The 15,190-nt window shown below is 37.0% G+C and overlaps 2 protein-coding genes across 2 annotated transcripts; both read left to right on the top strand.

Annotated features, from left to right (window-relative positions):
- Positions 1-1,168: 1,168 nt before the first annotated feature.
- LOC122653895 (protein FAR1-RELATED SEQUENCE 5-like) lies at positions 1,169-3,151 on the top strand. Its single transcript, XM_043847853.1, has one exon. It carries the CDS (start codon positions 1,169-1,171, stop codon positions 3,149-3,151), a length of 1,983 nt encoding a protein of 660 aa, XP_043703788.1.
- A 7,271-nt stretch (positions 3,152-10,422) lies between these two features.
- On the top strand, positions 10,423-13,511 carry LOC122657742 (SPX domain-containing protein 3-like). Its single transcript, XM_043852536.1, has 3 exons — positions 10,423-10,728; positions 12,552-12,717; positions 13,126-13,511. Exons 1-3 carry the CDS (start codon positions 10,477-10,479, stop codon positions 13,476-13,478), a joined length of 771 nt encoding a protein of 256 aa, XP_043708471.1. The 5' UTR covers positions 10,423-10,476; the 3' UTR covers positions 13,479-13,511.
- Positions 13,512-15,190: the final 1,679 nt, after the last annotated feature.

A 15,190-nucleotide genomic window follows, 5' to 3' on the forward strand; every position in this document is an offset into this window, starting at 1 on the left:
CTCTTCATCTTCCTTGAATCCAAAACCCTATGTTCACCTGCGAATTCAAAACCCTCGGCTCCTCTCAAACCTCTGCTTGCGGCGATTTCAAAACCCTCTTCTCCGCTCCAATCTTCTCAGCTCCTCTCAAATCTTCTTCGAAACTACGATTTCAAAACCCTAGCCAAATCCGAAATCCTTTGCTTCTTTGCAAGAGCAGACGAAGACACTGTGAGTTAAGCTTTTCAGATGATTTTTCTGCAGTTGGGTTCTTGCAGTTACACTGTGTTGTTGGCTACTCCTTTCTGCGAGTTTGCTCTGGTAAGCATTCTACTTTTTCTCCTTAAACTTGATATCTTTTTTTTCTTCTCTTGATGTTTCTAGAATAAACTCGTTCTCTGGAGTTTAGTGGCATAAATTAAAATCCCTATTTTGTTCATGATTTTCGGCTTGATTCAGTTGTTGCTGAAGAAACATCGTTCTTAGGTTTCTGGTTTCTCGTTCCTATTTTGCTAATGTTTTTCGACTTTCTGGATGTCATTTTTTGAGTTTCCTAAACATATGTATGTAATAATCTGGATTCCTTATATCCACTATTGTTCCTCAGATTTTCGGCAGCTATTCCACCCCTTAAATACTGAACTCGATTTGAGTTTCAGCCTAATCCATCCATCTGATTTTGTGTTATCTAATTTCTCCCTAACCTAGACTTATTCTTTGATAAAGATTTTGTTATTTGGTATTGTTTTGATCTTTCAAATACAGTATTACATTAATTCGGTTATGAATCATCTTCATTATTTTTTAGCAATGTTACCATTGACTTCTGTCTGTGAGAAACTAATCTCATGAAATATTTGCAATCCATTTCCGACACAATACTAGTTAATTCTGATGGTTATTATCTCTTGGAGGTGCATTTTAGAACTTAGTGGTGACTGCAGTCATGTATTTTGTTACTCCCTTTGTTCCACAAAAAGGGTTAACGCTTAACAGAACTACATATTTTAAAACTTATTTCGAATATGCATATATACTGAATTTTTTACCATTCAATCTCATAATTATGCATTCTTATATTGACTTTTTCTGGTTGTAAGTGTGATTCTTCTTCATTATGCTTTGTTCTTAATCTAATGATATTTATTTCCGTGTGGCTGTTTATTTGTATCTAAGTCTAAGCAGGATTATGGAAGATCCAATGAGTGTAGATGTTGAGATTAAGCCTCGGGTCGGCATATTGTTTAATTCTGAGGAAGAGGCATATTATTTCTACAATAGGTATGGAGGAAGAACGGGGTTTAGTGTTAGAAGAGAGTGGGCACATAGGAGTCTGAAAGATAAGAAAACCATAACTTCAAGGGTATTTGTATGTAACAAACAGGGAAGTCGGAAAAAAGACAAGAGAGAGAGTAATATTGTCAAGCATCGAGCGGAGACAAGAACTGGATGTCCTGCACGGATGGTTATTGCAATTATGGATGATGGAAAGTACTATTGTCGTGATTTTGTTGAAGAACATAATCACCTACTTCACTTGCCATCTACCAGTCATATGATGAGGTCACAACGGAGTGTTTCAAAATTACATACATTTGAAATTGATTTGATCGACGATTCCGGTATCAAACCTAAGGACATGTTTGAGGACATGAGTAGGCAGGTAGGAGACGGACGGAACCTTGGGTACACTCAACAAGATCAAAAGAATTGTCTTCAAACTAAACGTCAGAGAGATCTATCTTTTGGTGAAGCTGGGAATTTGCTACTGTATTTTGAAAACCAAAGTAGGGTCAATCCCTCTTTTACTTACTCGTTGCAGTTGGATAACAATGAACAAATAACTAATATATTTTGGGCTGATCCTAAGATGAGAATAGATTATGCACAGTTTGGTGATGTCCTTAGCTTTGATACAACATTTTGCACGAACAAAGAGTATAGGCCGTTTGGGATATTTGTTGGATTCAATCATCACAGAGAAATTATCATATTTGGGGCTGCACTTTTGTATGATACGACGGCTGAATCTTTCAAATGGTTGTTTGAGGCTTTCCTGGAAGCTAATGGACAAAAGAAGCCAATAACTATTTTTACAGATCAAGATGATGCAATGGGGAAGGCAATAGTTGAGGTGTTACCCGAGACATGGCACGGATTATGTACATGGCACTTAATGCAAAATGGCATAAAGCACTTGGGCAACATGATGAAGGATGGTTCAAGCTTTTTGGCAGATTTGAAAAAGTGTATATTCCATTATGATGATGAATTAGAATTTGAGAATGCATGGGGAAAATTGAGGAGTGATCATCCGGTTGAAAATAGTTCCTGGTTGGACAGTATTTACGGAGTTAAAGATAAATGGGCCAAGTGCTATATTAAGAAGACATTGACTATAGGAATGCGGCGTACACAACTCAGTGAAAGTATAAATGGTGACTTGAAGGATTACTTGAGGTCCAGTCTGAACGTTGTTCAATTTTTCAAACACTTCGAAAGGGTTGTGGCCGACAAGCGTGCTAAAGAGTTGAAGGCAGAGTTTGATGCAAGAGATAAGATGCCAAGAAACTTGTTCTCAAAGTCACCTATTATGAAGCAAGCAGGAGAAGTTTACACTCCTTTGATTTTTGAGAAATTTCAAAAACAGTATGAATGGGTTAGTGCTTGCTACATCAAGTACAAGAATGAAAGTGATGAGGTCCGCGAGTATGTAGTTTCAATTGTTGATAAAGAGGGTGAATTTAGAGTGTTGTGTAACCCATATGAGCAAATGATTCACTGTAATTGCAGGAAATTTGAGACTTTCGGCATTCTTTGTCGGCATGCCTTGAAAATTCTAGAATACCTTGATATCAAGCATATTCCCGAAGCATATATATTGAGGAGATGGACACGGGCAGCAAGAAGTATTGTTGTGCAAGACAGTAAGGAAAAAGAAGTTGTAGAAGATGTTCATATGGATTGTTCACAAAGGTATAGGCGCCTTTGCCCTAAACTGATTAAGATTGCATCATTAGCATCAAATTCATGTGAGGGTTATGCTTACGTGGACAAAGCTACTGATGAGATATGTAAACATCTTGAAAAAATTTCCTTCAATGGGCCACATGAAGCGGTGTCAAGTGGACAACCAAAGTTTCAGTTCTCTATTACTGGTAGTTTGCAATAGTATTGGTACATTTCCATTACACATTATACTTCACTATTGATGTATCTTATCAATTGTTGCCTTTGTACAGGGTACTTGTGACCAATTACTATTGCAAGGACTTCCATTTTGATACCCCTGCTGTATTTTACTTTTTACATCTCTTTGCAGAGTTTGATGGAATAATAAAGATGTTCTATGAATGGTAATCGGGTACCAGCAACAAGGATCAGATTAACAGAAGAATTAATTCAACTTTAAAAAAAAAGTACAGCAAAACTTTATTTTACCACCCACTTGGTTGAACAATTGAGCAGGTCCAGGGTTAGCTAGTAGAATTCAGGCTAGGACTCAGATGTCAGGACACTGGAACAGATGGATATTACATCTGTAACATTGAGAAGGGTCTGGAAGACCACATATTCCATTTTCCACTTTCCACTCTAGCCCATGCATCACTTGTGAAACAGTGGTCAAATAAAGCAAAGGTAGCACAAGAAGATTAGCATTAAAACTTGAAAGTATTAGCTGTTTCTCCATTTCTCTAAGGTGAACTGAACCCGACTGTTATGGCTGAACTGAACCCATTAAATCTATTATGGTTGAACTGAACCCAACTACTCACTAGAATATATCTTATGAAGAATAAGTACAAAGCTAGCAGTACCCTATAGAAGACAGATACTGCAAAACCCTATAGAAGAAGGAATCCATGTGATAACTGACAAACAATTGTAAGCAGACATGACAATATGCTAAAATTAAATGTAATAAAAGATTGAAGTGAATCAAGTAATACAAAGAAAATCTCCTTAAAATAACTTCAACTCCATAAAATATACCAGCCGCTAGAAGACACCAGGGAAGAAACAAAAAAAAAAAAAAAAAACAGATTTGAAACCCAATATCAAAATCAAAATACAGCAAAGATGAAGGAAGTGGTGGCGGATACTTGAGGGGGAGGGGAGAAAAAAAATAAAATGAAACAGACAAAGAAACCCAAGTTTCTTATATACCAATAATTTTACTTGTTTGCTGGTTCTCGCCACATTTGATTACCCATCTACTCTTGGAAGAGTACAGTAGAACAGGGTTGAGAAATCTAAAATAGCTATTTGAAAAATCAAAAGAAAAAGGTAATAATGAAGAGAAAAACCCAATTCTTCCCAGTTATACTTCTTTGGACTACTTTCACAAGCTTAAGTTGTCATCCATACTTAAATAATCGATCGGAAATTTGGACAGTGAAATTACAGGAATCAGCAAATGAGGAAACTATGCCATACAGTCAAAACAAGATTTAACTTTCAGCCATCCACAGATCTGATGCATTATTTTCATGTACAGCAACAGGAATAAGTTTACGCAAGAAGCTCTGAGACATGTTTTAAACAACAGGTAAGTTGTGCACTTTTTTACCAACTCAACTTTACCATTATAAACCCATAAAATGCAACTCCATCTTCATACCAGTTGATACCATAGTTAATAAATCCGAACTTTTAATTCAAAAATACTTTTTTACCGTATGAATGGTTAGATATGGATTTATATGTGTATTTTAACATGTAAAGTATTATACACGTATAAACCATGTATTATACGGTTTTGTATGTTTACTTCAGGAAAAAAAAAACTAAAACACATTGTCTCAATCTAACTCTAAGGGGACCCAAATGACCGAAGTCAAAATCCCCAACCCTCGTCCCTCTCTTGTGGATACCAAACCCGAGCCCCCTTCTTCTTCATCTCCGTTCCTGGGTGATTTCAGGCCGGCGACTGAGGTTCTTCAAGAGAATAATTCCTCAGTGATTGCAGCAGCAGCTTGCATTACCAGAATACTCCCTGTGGCAGTTGGGGATTGAGGTTCCTCTTCTCCATTTCTTTTCCCATTGATTGCAGAAGCTCCATCGGCGATTGTATCACCATCTTCTATTCTTCAGTTTCTCTTCTTTAAGCTGGTCTGACACTTCCGGTTGTTTGATAAGACACCGTAAGTAAGTTCCTCTTCCTTGTATATGTTATGTAATTGAAATATCATTGCTGGTTGGTTCTCGTTTTAAATTCATTATGGATTTCTTGTTAGACCTCCAATTTGATAGATTTCAGATTTGAAATCATATGTTTTCAAAATAATTTCCTCAATGCAGGATTAGATTCATTTAAATTCTAGGGATTGCAAGGTTACAACTGCTGGAATTTTTTCTTTGTTTTTTGTTTCTTTCTAATCTCTTCCTAAACCCATTTTACTTTTTCATTTGGTGAAAAGATTCTCGTATGTTCTTCCTGGAGACCTTTGGTGAATTCTTTTCATAAAAGGTGCCCAGAAAATTTCTCCTACTATTCTTGGGGGCATGTTTGAAAACTGTATTAAAATGTGATTGCTCGTTTTCCTACTTGTGTCTCTGAATAAATTATATTTTTCTGTGTTTATGCTTTTTCTTAAATTTGATTTCTTGGGTACAGAATAACAAGTTCTTGTTCTGGTTAATGTTTGTTTTCTCATGTCTGTTCTGTGTATTTTGGGATATGTTATTTGTTGGAATTAACAGAAAATTAAGGTAAATGTTTTATTTCTCATATCTTCTCTATGTATTCTGGGATATGTTATTTGTTGGAATTAACAGAAAAGTTCAATTTGTTTTCTCCTTGCATAGCCTTTTTTCTATGAAAGAAGAAAGTAATACACCAAGCTAAAGGGGATAAAGTTTGTACAAGATTGTCATTAATTACAAAACCGTTCCTATTTTTTAGGGCATATCCTGGTATATAAGCTGTAACATTCAAAATATTATCATCTCGAGTTAAGTTTATAGGGATGTCCGATATTAAGTTCACTATTGTTAACAAAAGAGGGACCAACTTCCATGGCCAATCTGTCTTTGAAGTGGTAGGGATAATATCAAGAACATCGTTGCTGCAACACCAAACTTCCTTGATATGGATCTCTGCAATGAAGGAGTGATCAAGTCCCTTGGCTATACTAGTCAGCTCTGATTCCAAAAAATTGTTTGTGTTCAGGTAAACTGCACCCATAATTGTCCTTTCCACAAAACGGTATACATCCAACCTGATATGTTCAAGGATGAATTACCAGTCCTTGCATAACCTTTTGTATCCTTGTTGGTTATATTCTTTCATTTCAGCTATTATTTTCAATCATCCTTTTTGATTAGTCATTCTAAGCTTCACAATGAAGAATGAACCCAATCTAAGCTTGGTAACCAATCACACTATATATTTAGGCACATTAGTGAATTTTATTATTGTGTTTATTAGGTGTACATACCTGTTGCATAGTGAATCTATGCTTGTATTTTTGTTCCCGGATTTTTATAGAACAACCGTATTAAACATGTATCGTATAATTGTCGTACACATTTTATTGCATTAGATTTTTGAAAAGTATTATTGTTGTGTAATCATTTAATTGGCGTACATATTTGTACCCATATTATTGCATTTCTCGAACTTCCTAACTGTTGTTGATACACCTCAACATCATTTTTACCTGATTGTCTAATAGTGGAAAAGACACCAAATAAGGATAAAATAACTAAAATAAATAAATATCATGTTCAGACTGGAAATACAGTTACAGTTGAATCATGCAAGAAGGGATGGCTACAATAAAACAGGTGAATTTAACTTTATCACACACCCTCCCACTCTAAGCATCATTTTTTGTGGCAAACTATGCTGTGCACAGGGTCTAACAATGATACCGAGGTTTCCTGGCAGAATTGATTGCCGGTGGAAGATTTCGCAAGCTTATTACATGTTCATACAATGGTTGGCAGAAGGCCAAAGCAGTAAGGGAAAGCCCTATACTGAAGAAGTTGAGATTTCATAGGTTCACGCACTGGCAGCATGTTAGGAGTCAATTTTGTAAGGCTTAATGGCAGATTTTGGGCAAAGTGTTCTACATGGAACATGTAGTTCGTGGAGTGTTGGTTCTAACGCAACTAGTTTTACAGCATTAAGATCTCGTATGTAGGAGTTATTGTGATTCCCACGTGATTGCACAAAAACGGAGCAAATTGGGAGACTCTGGATGACTTTAAGATAGTTACTGGAAGTTTTTCCTGCACGTATATATGTATTCCAGTAGTTCACGTCATTCCGAACATTTTTTTATATCTGGGCTCGGCACAAAAATCTAGGTAGAAGGGCTTTGAATCGCCTGGATATCATTTCTAGGCTTCTGCTTGATCAGGTTTACTGAACTGATGTACAACGGCGTACACAGAATCAGTATTTGTGTGGCCAAGGTTTAACCACATCAATGAATGCCTTATCAACAGCTCCGATTAAGGCACGCAAAGGAGAAGGGTTAGATGACACAAAAGATTCCATCTTCTGGTCCTTTATTAGGTAATGGTATACTAAGAATCAGTACAATGACGAAACATGGAATCAGCTCTTGATAAGGTGAAGCACCCACACATAGAACTAACTCAATCGGACGCCCATAAATTTCCATGTTTTTAAATATGATTGTACGGCTCATGGTAAAGAGACCACCAATCCGCCTGTAGTCCTATTATGGTGTAGAGTAGCTATACGGTAAGCTTTAGTAAAGATTCTGTTTTATTGGATCACAATTCACCCGCTGACAAATATTGTCATTTAGTGACGCAAAAGATTTTGAATCAGAGAACCACATCTCACGGGCGAATTACATATTCGATTTGACGGTCAGAATGGCACCTGCTCAACCTCGTGACGCACAGATCCTCTCCTCACCGCCTGGTTGACATTTGAATGTCCATCTTTTAACATGACCAGAATACTCTTAATTCGTAGGGTTTCGCTGAAAAGATATCTCACTCATTTTAACCCTATTCGCGAGTCACAAAGTACTGTGCACTCACAGAAATAAGATCTACCTTCGTGTGAAGAGAAAAACGAATAAAAATACAGAGACATCGGTTTTTCAAAGGAGAACATGTATTACAGGCGTTCTCGATCTGTATGCAAAGTATTGATTTACCTCGGAAGATGCTATTGAGTGTGGGAATATTAGGGGTGTAAATGAATAGTCGAAATCCGTTTTCGTATCCTAGTCCGTATTTGTTTAGCATTATTCGAATCCGTCTGAAAGCTAAATGGATGCAGATACGGATAGGCTATAGCTATCCGAAAAGCTATATTTATATGTAAACGGATAAAATATTCGATCTGTATCCGTGGCCGTATTTGTTTAGCATTATCCGAATTCGTCCGATAGCTAATCGGATGCGAATGTGGATATAGCACTATTTGAGCCGAATCCGATCCGTTTACAACCTTAGGGAATACCCAAAGAGAGGTGTTTAAGATTTGAGAAATCCTAGTTTAAGGTTTTGAAGGATGTTGTTGTTTGAGACTACTGTTTTGATGATCGTAGTGTATATAGTTTGATTCTTACGCATTGGGGGAGACAGTCGTCAATGGGATTACAGGCTGAGATAATCCGTATTCCCAAGTCTCTATTTTTATTGTTCTAGTGTTTGGTTGATGTTGATAAACCTAGACCATAAATGTAATTAGATGGGGGTTGATTAAAGAAATATGGTGCTCCAACCAATCAATCTCTGATGTTCTTCCATCTCCAACTAACAATCCATGGCTTTGGTATTTTATTAAGGACTTAATGAATATAAGTAATAGGACTCTTGACGTCACGTTTACTCCGTTCAAAGACTAGTTCTGTTTAGCCATTGCGTTGAACCTTACTTCTTATGCGGAAGCTAAACACCATGTATATTTCTCTGTTGTTTAGTTGTTTCTATTGCTTTCATTAAAAAAAAAAATTCTAAACCCCATTCTCTTTGTAGGGCCCGTCTAAGAAGAAAGAAATCCTGACTGTCCAATTCGATTCAATGTGATGAATGGCCTTGATCATTGATCAGGTGAGCTCTAGTTCAGTAGAATTTGGACACTTGAAAGTAAGGATTTAGTTCACGGTATCGGATCGGGTATCAGCTATCTTTGAAAGCTATACAATACCGATTCGACTCAGCATGGATCAGGTTTTTTACCTTTGTCCATCCGTATACGGGGGATCAGATACGGGCGATCCAATAAATCAAAACCATGCTTGAAAGGACCCAGGGTTCTTGCGTGCACTTAATTAAAAATTTTCTTTTCAATTGTTAGGTGTGGATCCTGATCGTTGCGTGCATGGACCCTTACAGTGACACCGCCCAAAGCCTTTTCCACGTCAAGCCTCCTAAGGAAAAGGACTTAAAATTGAGTTATTGAGACACTCTTGCTATCTGTGGTAGATTCCAAAGGGATTCTCAGGAATCATCCCTTGCTCACTTTTTTTTTGGTTGGTAAAGCCCATTGCCCTCTCTAAACCATGGTTCTTAATCTTTCGGATCGTTCTACCAAAAAAAAAAAAATTTCTCGGATCGGATCGGCGGATATTGTCCAGATCGGATTGGTATATCAGTCATGACCGATCCTGAGATTAGACCGATGTAGCAAGGTATTCCTGAATCATTCCTTGGATCGATCGATCCGATCCGATACTTTTCATATTTTTGGGTTTCTTTATCGATATTTTGAGTATTTTAACCAATTTTTTTAATTTTTTACCGATCTGTACCGATTTTTAGTATTTTATTAATATTTTTATCAATCCACATCCGATCAGTGAAATCTGGATTTTGGTCATTTTTACCGTTCCAAACCAATTTTGACCGATCCCGATTCTGATTACTTGGATTACGAACTTTGCTCTATACTCTAGAGTAAGGATGTCAATCGGGTGGTTCGGTTCGGATTCGGTGTGATTTTTAGGGAAACTGAGTACAAATCATTAAGGACTTTTCTGTTTCGGTTCCGTATGAAAACCGGGTAGGGACTGGTTTCCGGTAGGGATTAGGCAGATTTCCTAGGGTTCGTGGGTCGGGCTCAGGTTTCTATTCGGTTTGGGTCTATCGATTGGGCTAATAAATGGTCCGTCGGTTTAGCCCAAACCGAGCCGATACCCGAATGATATTAGACACATATCGATCCCCGCCCACTATGAACTCGGTTCGGTTTAGATCGGGCTCAATTGGGTCTGGTCGTGTCATTGGAATGCGGTCTGTTTCTGTGAAAAAAACAAACGAATATGCTGCAGGGGAATGCTTTTACTTCAACGTATGTTTCTTCAGTAATTGTACCGACCCACACCTCCCCCTCTCGTCACGTTAGCAACTTTAGCATATCCCCATAAATATTCTTACTTCTAATTTTCACTAATAAAACCCTCTCTCACCTTCCCCTTCTTCCTGCCTTACAATCGGATCTGGTCTCTATGAGTGAGTTCTGGTTCCGTGTTTGTTTTGAACTGCTTGAAGAACTGAAAAATCATGAAATTTGGGAAGAGACTTAAACACCAAATCCAAGAAACGTTGCCGGAGTGGCAAGATAAGTTCCTTTCTTATAAAGATTTGAAGAAGCTTGTCCGGCTCATCTCTTCTGCTCCTTCATCTTCCTCGTTAGAGGGAGTATCGGAGTCTAGGAAAGCCCAACTGGATTTTATCTATTTGTTGAACGCTGAGATCAACAAGTTCAATTCCTTCTTCATGGATCAAGAAGAAGACTTCATAATCTGCCATAAGGTCAGTGCTAGCTGCTGCATTTGTTTTCTTTGGAGGGCATCGCCCAATGAGGCATCTAACTGTTGGTTTGTGTTGCACATATTTCGATGGTTGATTGGACACGCGCCAAAATGAGTGCAACACAGTCCAGCCGTTGAATGCCTCATTGACCACTTATTGGGGGATGCCCTCCAAGGAAAGGAGCCCAATTCGTTTTCTTTAGTTTAAGCAGTAGAGACTGTTGTTGAGAGTTATTTTAATTTAATTTAGTTAAGAAACAGTGAGCCGGTTCAGTGTGGGTTTGGTTAAACCAAGTCCATATTGAACAAAGCAAACCCAATCAGAACTCAATGTTTGTGGATTCCTCAAAAGGAGTCAACCAACTTAGGGAAAAAGAACTTTGTCCGGGAGTGGCCTGCACCAGCACTCCCATGTGTCTATCTCTCTCCGCCTCAAAACAAGGGGATCTTTTCATGGGAGTGCTTGCATAGGTTAGATAGAAAACTACTTTCCCTTTTTCTATTAGTAATCTATTTTTATTTAGAGTCTACATTTGTTATTGTCGGGATGACACTTTTATAAGGTGTATTTAGAACATGTGAAGTTTTCTTGATTGTTTCTCGCATGGCTATGGTTTAATGGATCGGAAATCGGATTGGGATAGGTTTCGGCACATATCAATTCGATACAGATCTCTTGAATCGGATAAAAATACCCCTACATGTTAATAAAAATTGGCTTTTCTTACCTTTTTATACTTGGATTGTTTTAGTAGATTAGTATCAAATCCATCAATATTTGGGATCGGTCTCAGATTGATACCAATCCAATCAAGGCGAATCAACCGTTCTGATCCCACGATTATGAACCATGGCCCTTGAAAAAATTCTTTAATTGATAATACTAAAAAAATTTAAATAATTTGACAATGATTTACTGTCATATCATTCTCAAGAGCTATCATTGTTCGATCCCACGATTATGAACCATGGCCCTTGAAAAAATTCTTTAATTGATAATACTAAAAAAAATTTAAATAATTTGACAATGATTTACTGTCATATCATTCTCAAGAGCTATCATTGTCTTGGCCTTTAAGGTACCAATACTTAATCCCTGTCCTCAAAGGAGAAAATCTAGATTTTGACCATTAAGGCAACAAGAGCTATCATTGTCTTGCACACCTTTCTAACAAATGCGAAATGAGAAGACTTTAGCCTAAAAGAAGTATGTTATATTAGTAGGCAAAAAACTAAAGACCATTAAAAAGCTAATCTTAACTGATGACCATTAAAAGATCAATGGCTACCCCATTTATTCCTCTGTTGGAACTCTTACCTATGGTTTACCACTAAAACAAGAGTTGTAAAACCGTAATTCGTGACGAAAGCAGTCATTGTGAGTCTGATTTGATTTGGATCGGAATCAGCTTAAATCGATATGAAAAATAAATCCCTAGAATCGACAGATTCAAGGAATATTCCAATGATTCTGGTGTCTTTATCCAAGAATCAAGCATATCGAATTGTTAGAAATTGGGATTGTTGACCGCTAATTCTGATCTGAATTGGGCAATTCCCAATCCAATCCGTGGATTCTTGAAACTCTGACTAAAAGAAAACATGATATTCCTAAAATTATACTGCCTATCTCTTGAAATGTCTCTTAAGTTGTGTTTGGTTTGCATTCTAAATCAATTTCGCATTCTAAGATGATAAAAATAACTGTTTTTATTGACTCAGAATGCAAAATCAACCTAGAATATGTTCTAAGAATGCGCACCAAACAAAACCTTAGGAAAAAAGAGTGACATATTAACGATTATGGTGATGTTGTTTACATAGGAGTTACAACAGAGGATCCCAAAGGTGATTGCCACATGGGGACCAAATGGTACCGAACCCTCGGAGGTGGATTATATAGAAGAGATGTGGGAAATCAGAAGAGATATTGTCAATCTCCATGGTAAAATGGTGCTTTTGGAGAATTACAGCAACATCAATTACATAGGTATTTAACAAGCTCAACCCTATGTCTTTTCTTTATTTATAGAGCAAATGTGAGATATTTACAATGAGTTCTAACCCATGGTTTCAAGAATCAGGAATCGGATTGGTGAATCGGTCGATTTGAATCAGAAACAGCTGATTCACACTAAAAACTCGTAGAAATTATCTGTTTTTAAATTTGAGGACCGATTCTAGAGTTCTTGGGACCGGTTGAAACCATAGTTGAGAATCGATCCCTTGACCTCCTGGGAACTCAACTGGCAATGCCTCCAACCAACTAACCAACCGAGCTATCGATTGTTTGCATATATGTTGATAGTTATGCATCAAAGTTATTGATTAACAGGAGTTCAAGACACTTGTGAAAGGTCACTAATATTGAAGAAAATGAATAAATGAATGCTTGCAGGGTTGGCTAAGATTCTAAAGAAGTTTGACAAGAGGACTGGAGGTTTGCTGCGCCTACCATTCATTCAGAAGGTGTTGAAGCAACCTTTCTTTACAACTGATCTTGTTTCAAAACTTGTAAAGGAGTGTGAGAACACCATAGATGCTATGTTCCCTGCTGTAGAACAGGAAGGAGAGAGAAGAGAACATAAAGGAGAAAGAGAAGATACAATGGTAGCTGAACAGAGCATTTTTAGGAATACAGTTGCTGCTTTAGTGACTATGCAAGAGATGAAAAGAGGGAGCTCTACTTACAGCGAATTCTCTCTTTCTCCTCTCAACTTGGTTGACTCTGATCTTATTCAGTCCTTCTAACTTCACCCTCCCATTCCCATTCTCTAAAGGGACATATAATAGATATCAACTACCATTTTTCTTCTTGTGCATTTTTTAAAACCCCACTCTCCGCCCATCCCCCCCCCCCCCCAAAAAAAATAAAATTTAACTTTAGGGAAGAAGTTTTCTGTCGAGGAGTGTTGTCTACGCTAGCACTCCCATGTGTCTATCTCTCTCCTCCTCAAAATAAGAGGGCAAATGTGTCTTTTCATATGGGGAGGATAGAGATAGACTCATGGGAGTGTTGGCTCCCGGACAAAGTTCTTTTTATCTTAACTTTAACCCGGTTTGTTAGATATAGTGTCCATTAAAACCAAATAAATTGTTTATTTTAATTAATTTATATTTATTTTTATATGGGCGATTGTGTGTCCAAAGGTATGGCTTCAAAGTATTCACAACATAATTGGGCTCTCCGTTATATGGTTGTCGCATTGTGTGTTTCCAGGAATAAAGATTCAAAACATAGATGCAGGTACACTTTAGTTGTATATCAGACTCGATCATTCAAGAAACTATAATTTTGTATACTATTGGATATTTAATGCAAACGGGTTCTCGTGATAGTTGTGTGGTCCTCAGACCTTAAAAGTCATTATCGTTGCACACTGACATGGTGTACCTTAGTATACATAAGGTTGATGCCTAATATGGACTATTTCAGCATTTTACAAGGAAAAATTCTAAGCCCAAGTCCATCTAAGCAACCTACTATGAAAACTCTCATAATAAATATCATATGGCACATGGGGTTCAAACTTGGGTGCATCAAACATTATGGACTATTTCAACATTTTATACAGGAAACCTTTCGAGCCTAATCCCATAAAACCAGCCCACTATGAATAATCTCATAAATATATCATGGCACGTCCCAAAATTACAATCATGGACAATGAACATAGGTTCTAACATTGTAATTTCAAATATGGATGCATTTATGGTAGTAATTTATCAATATTTAGTTCTGTTTACATAGCAATTTATCCGCTTTATTTTTATGCATAAATAGGTTTATAAACTAAATAAAACTGACTTATGTTGAGATTTTCATAAATCATACCCATAAATTGAAGGAGAAATATGCTTATTTATGATTTTGTTCACATAAATCACTTTCAGAAATAAAAACAAAAAGAATACAAACCTATTTATCAATTATGTTTACATAAAACCAATTCTAGAAATAAAACAAAAACAAATCCATTAAAACCGTTTTCAAAAATTATTTTTGAATTTTTTTTCTTCTTACATATTCCATTTAGAACCTAAAACCAGGGTCAGGTTCAAACTTGGCCTGGGTTAATGGTCAAAGGTCAACCAGTGACTGGGGCCAAAGGTTGAGATAGTGGGTTGGCACAGTGGGTTTTTGGGTTGGGCTACCAGTTGGCCCAACTGAACGGTTTATTTTGTACATATTCATTCCGGTTTGGGGTCGATATCGTTCAGTTCGCCTTTTTTGGTTCATTAACCTTAGTCATATTATCCCTTTCGTTTTTTTTTGAAAAAAAAAATTTACATTGTATAATGCAAACACACAAGTAGTCATAATTATATTTTGAAAAAATTTTCTTGACAAGAAAAAACTCATAAAGCAAGACATTAAGTAGTCATTATTACCTTAAAAAATAAATGGCGTACCGAATGCACGAGGCTCCCGCCACTATGGGGTCTGAGGAGGATTATAATGT

This window comes from Telopea speciosissima, chromosome 1 (genome assembly GCF_018873765.1).
Source record: "Telopea speciosissima isolate NSW1024214 ecotype Mountain lineage chromosome 1, Tspe_v1, whole genome shotgun sequence".
Taxonomy (NCBI): domain Eukaryota; kingdom Viridiplantae; phylum Streptophyta; class Magnoliopsida; order Proteales; family Proteaceae; genus Telopea; species Telopea speciosissima.

Bases quoted from the DNA above. Each gene is read 5' to 3' on its own strand.
- LOC122653895 (XM_043847853.1), top strand. From the start codon at position 1,169: ATGGAAGATCCAATGAGTGTAGATGTTGAGATTAAGCCTCGGGTCGGC.
- LOC122657742 (XM_043852536.1), top strand. From the start codon at position 10,477: ATGAAATTTGGGAAGAGACTTAAACACCAAATCCAAGAAACGTTGCCG. The intron at 10,729-12,551 runs GTCAGTGCTAGC...TTGTTTACATAG, and splicing joins ACTTCATAATCTGCCATAAG to GAGTTACAACAGAGGATCCC. The intron at 12,718-13,125 runs GTATTTAACAAG...GAATGCTTGCAG, and splicing joins CAGCAACATCAATTACATAG to GGTTGGCTAAGATTCTAAAG.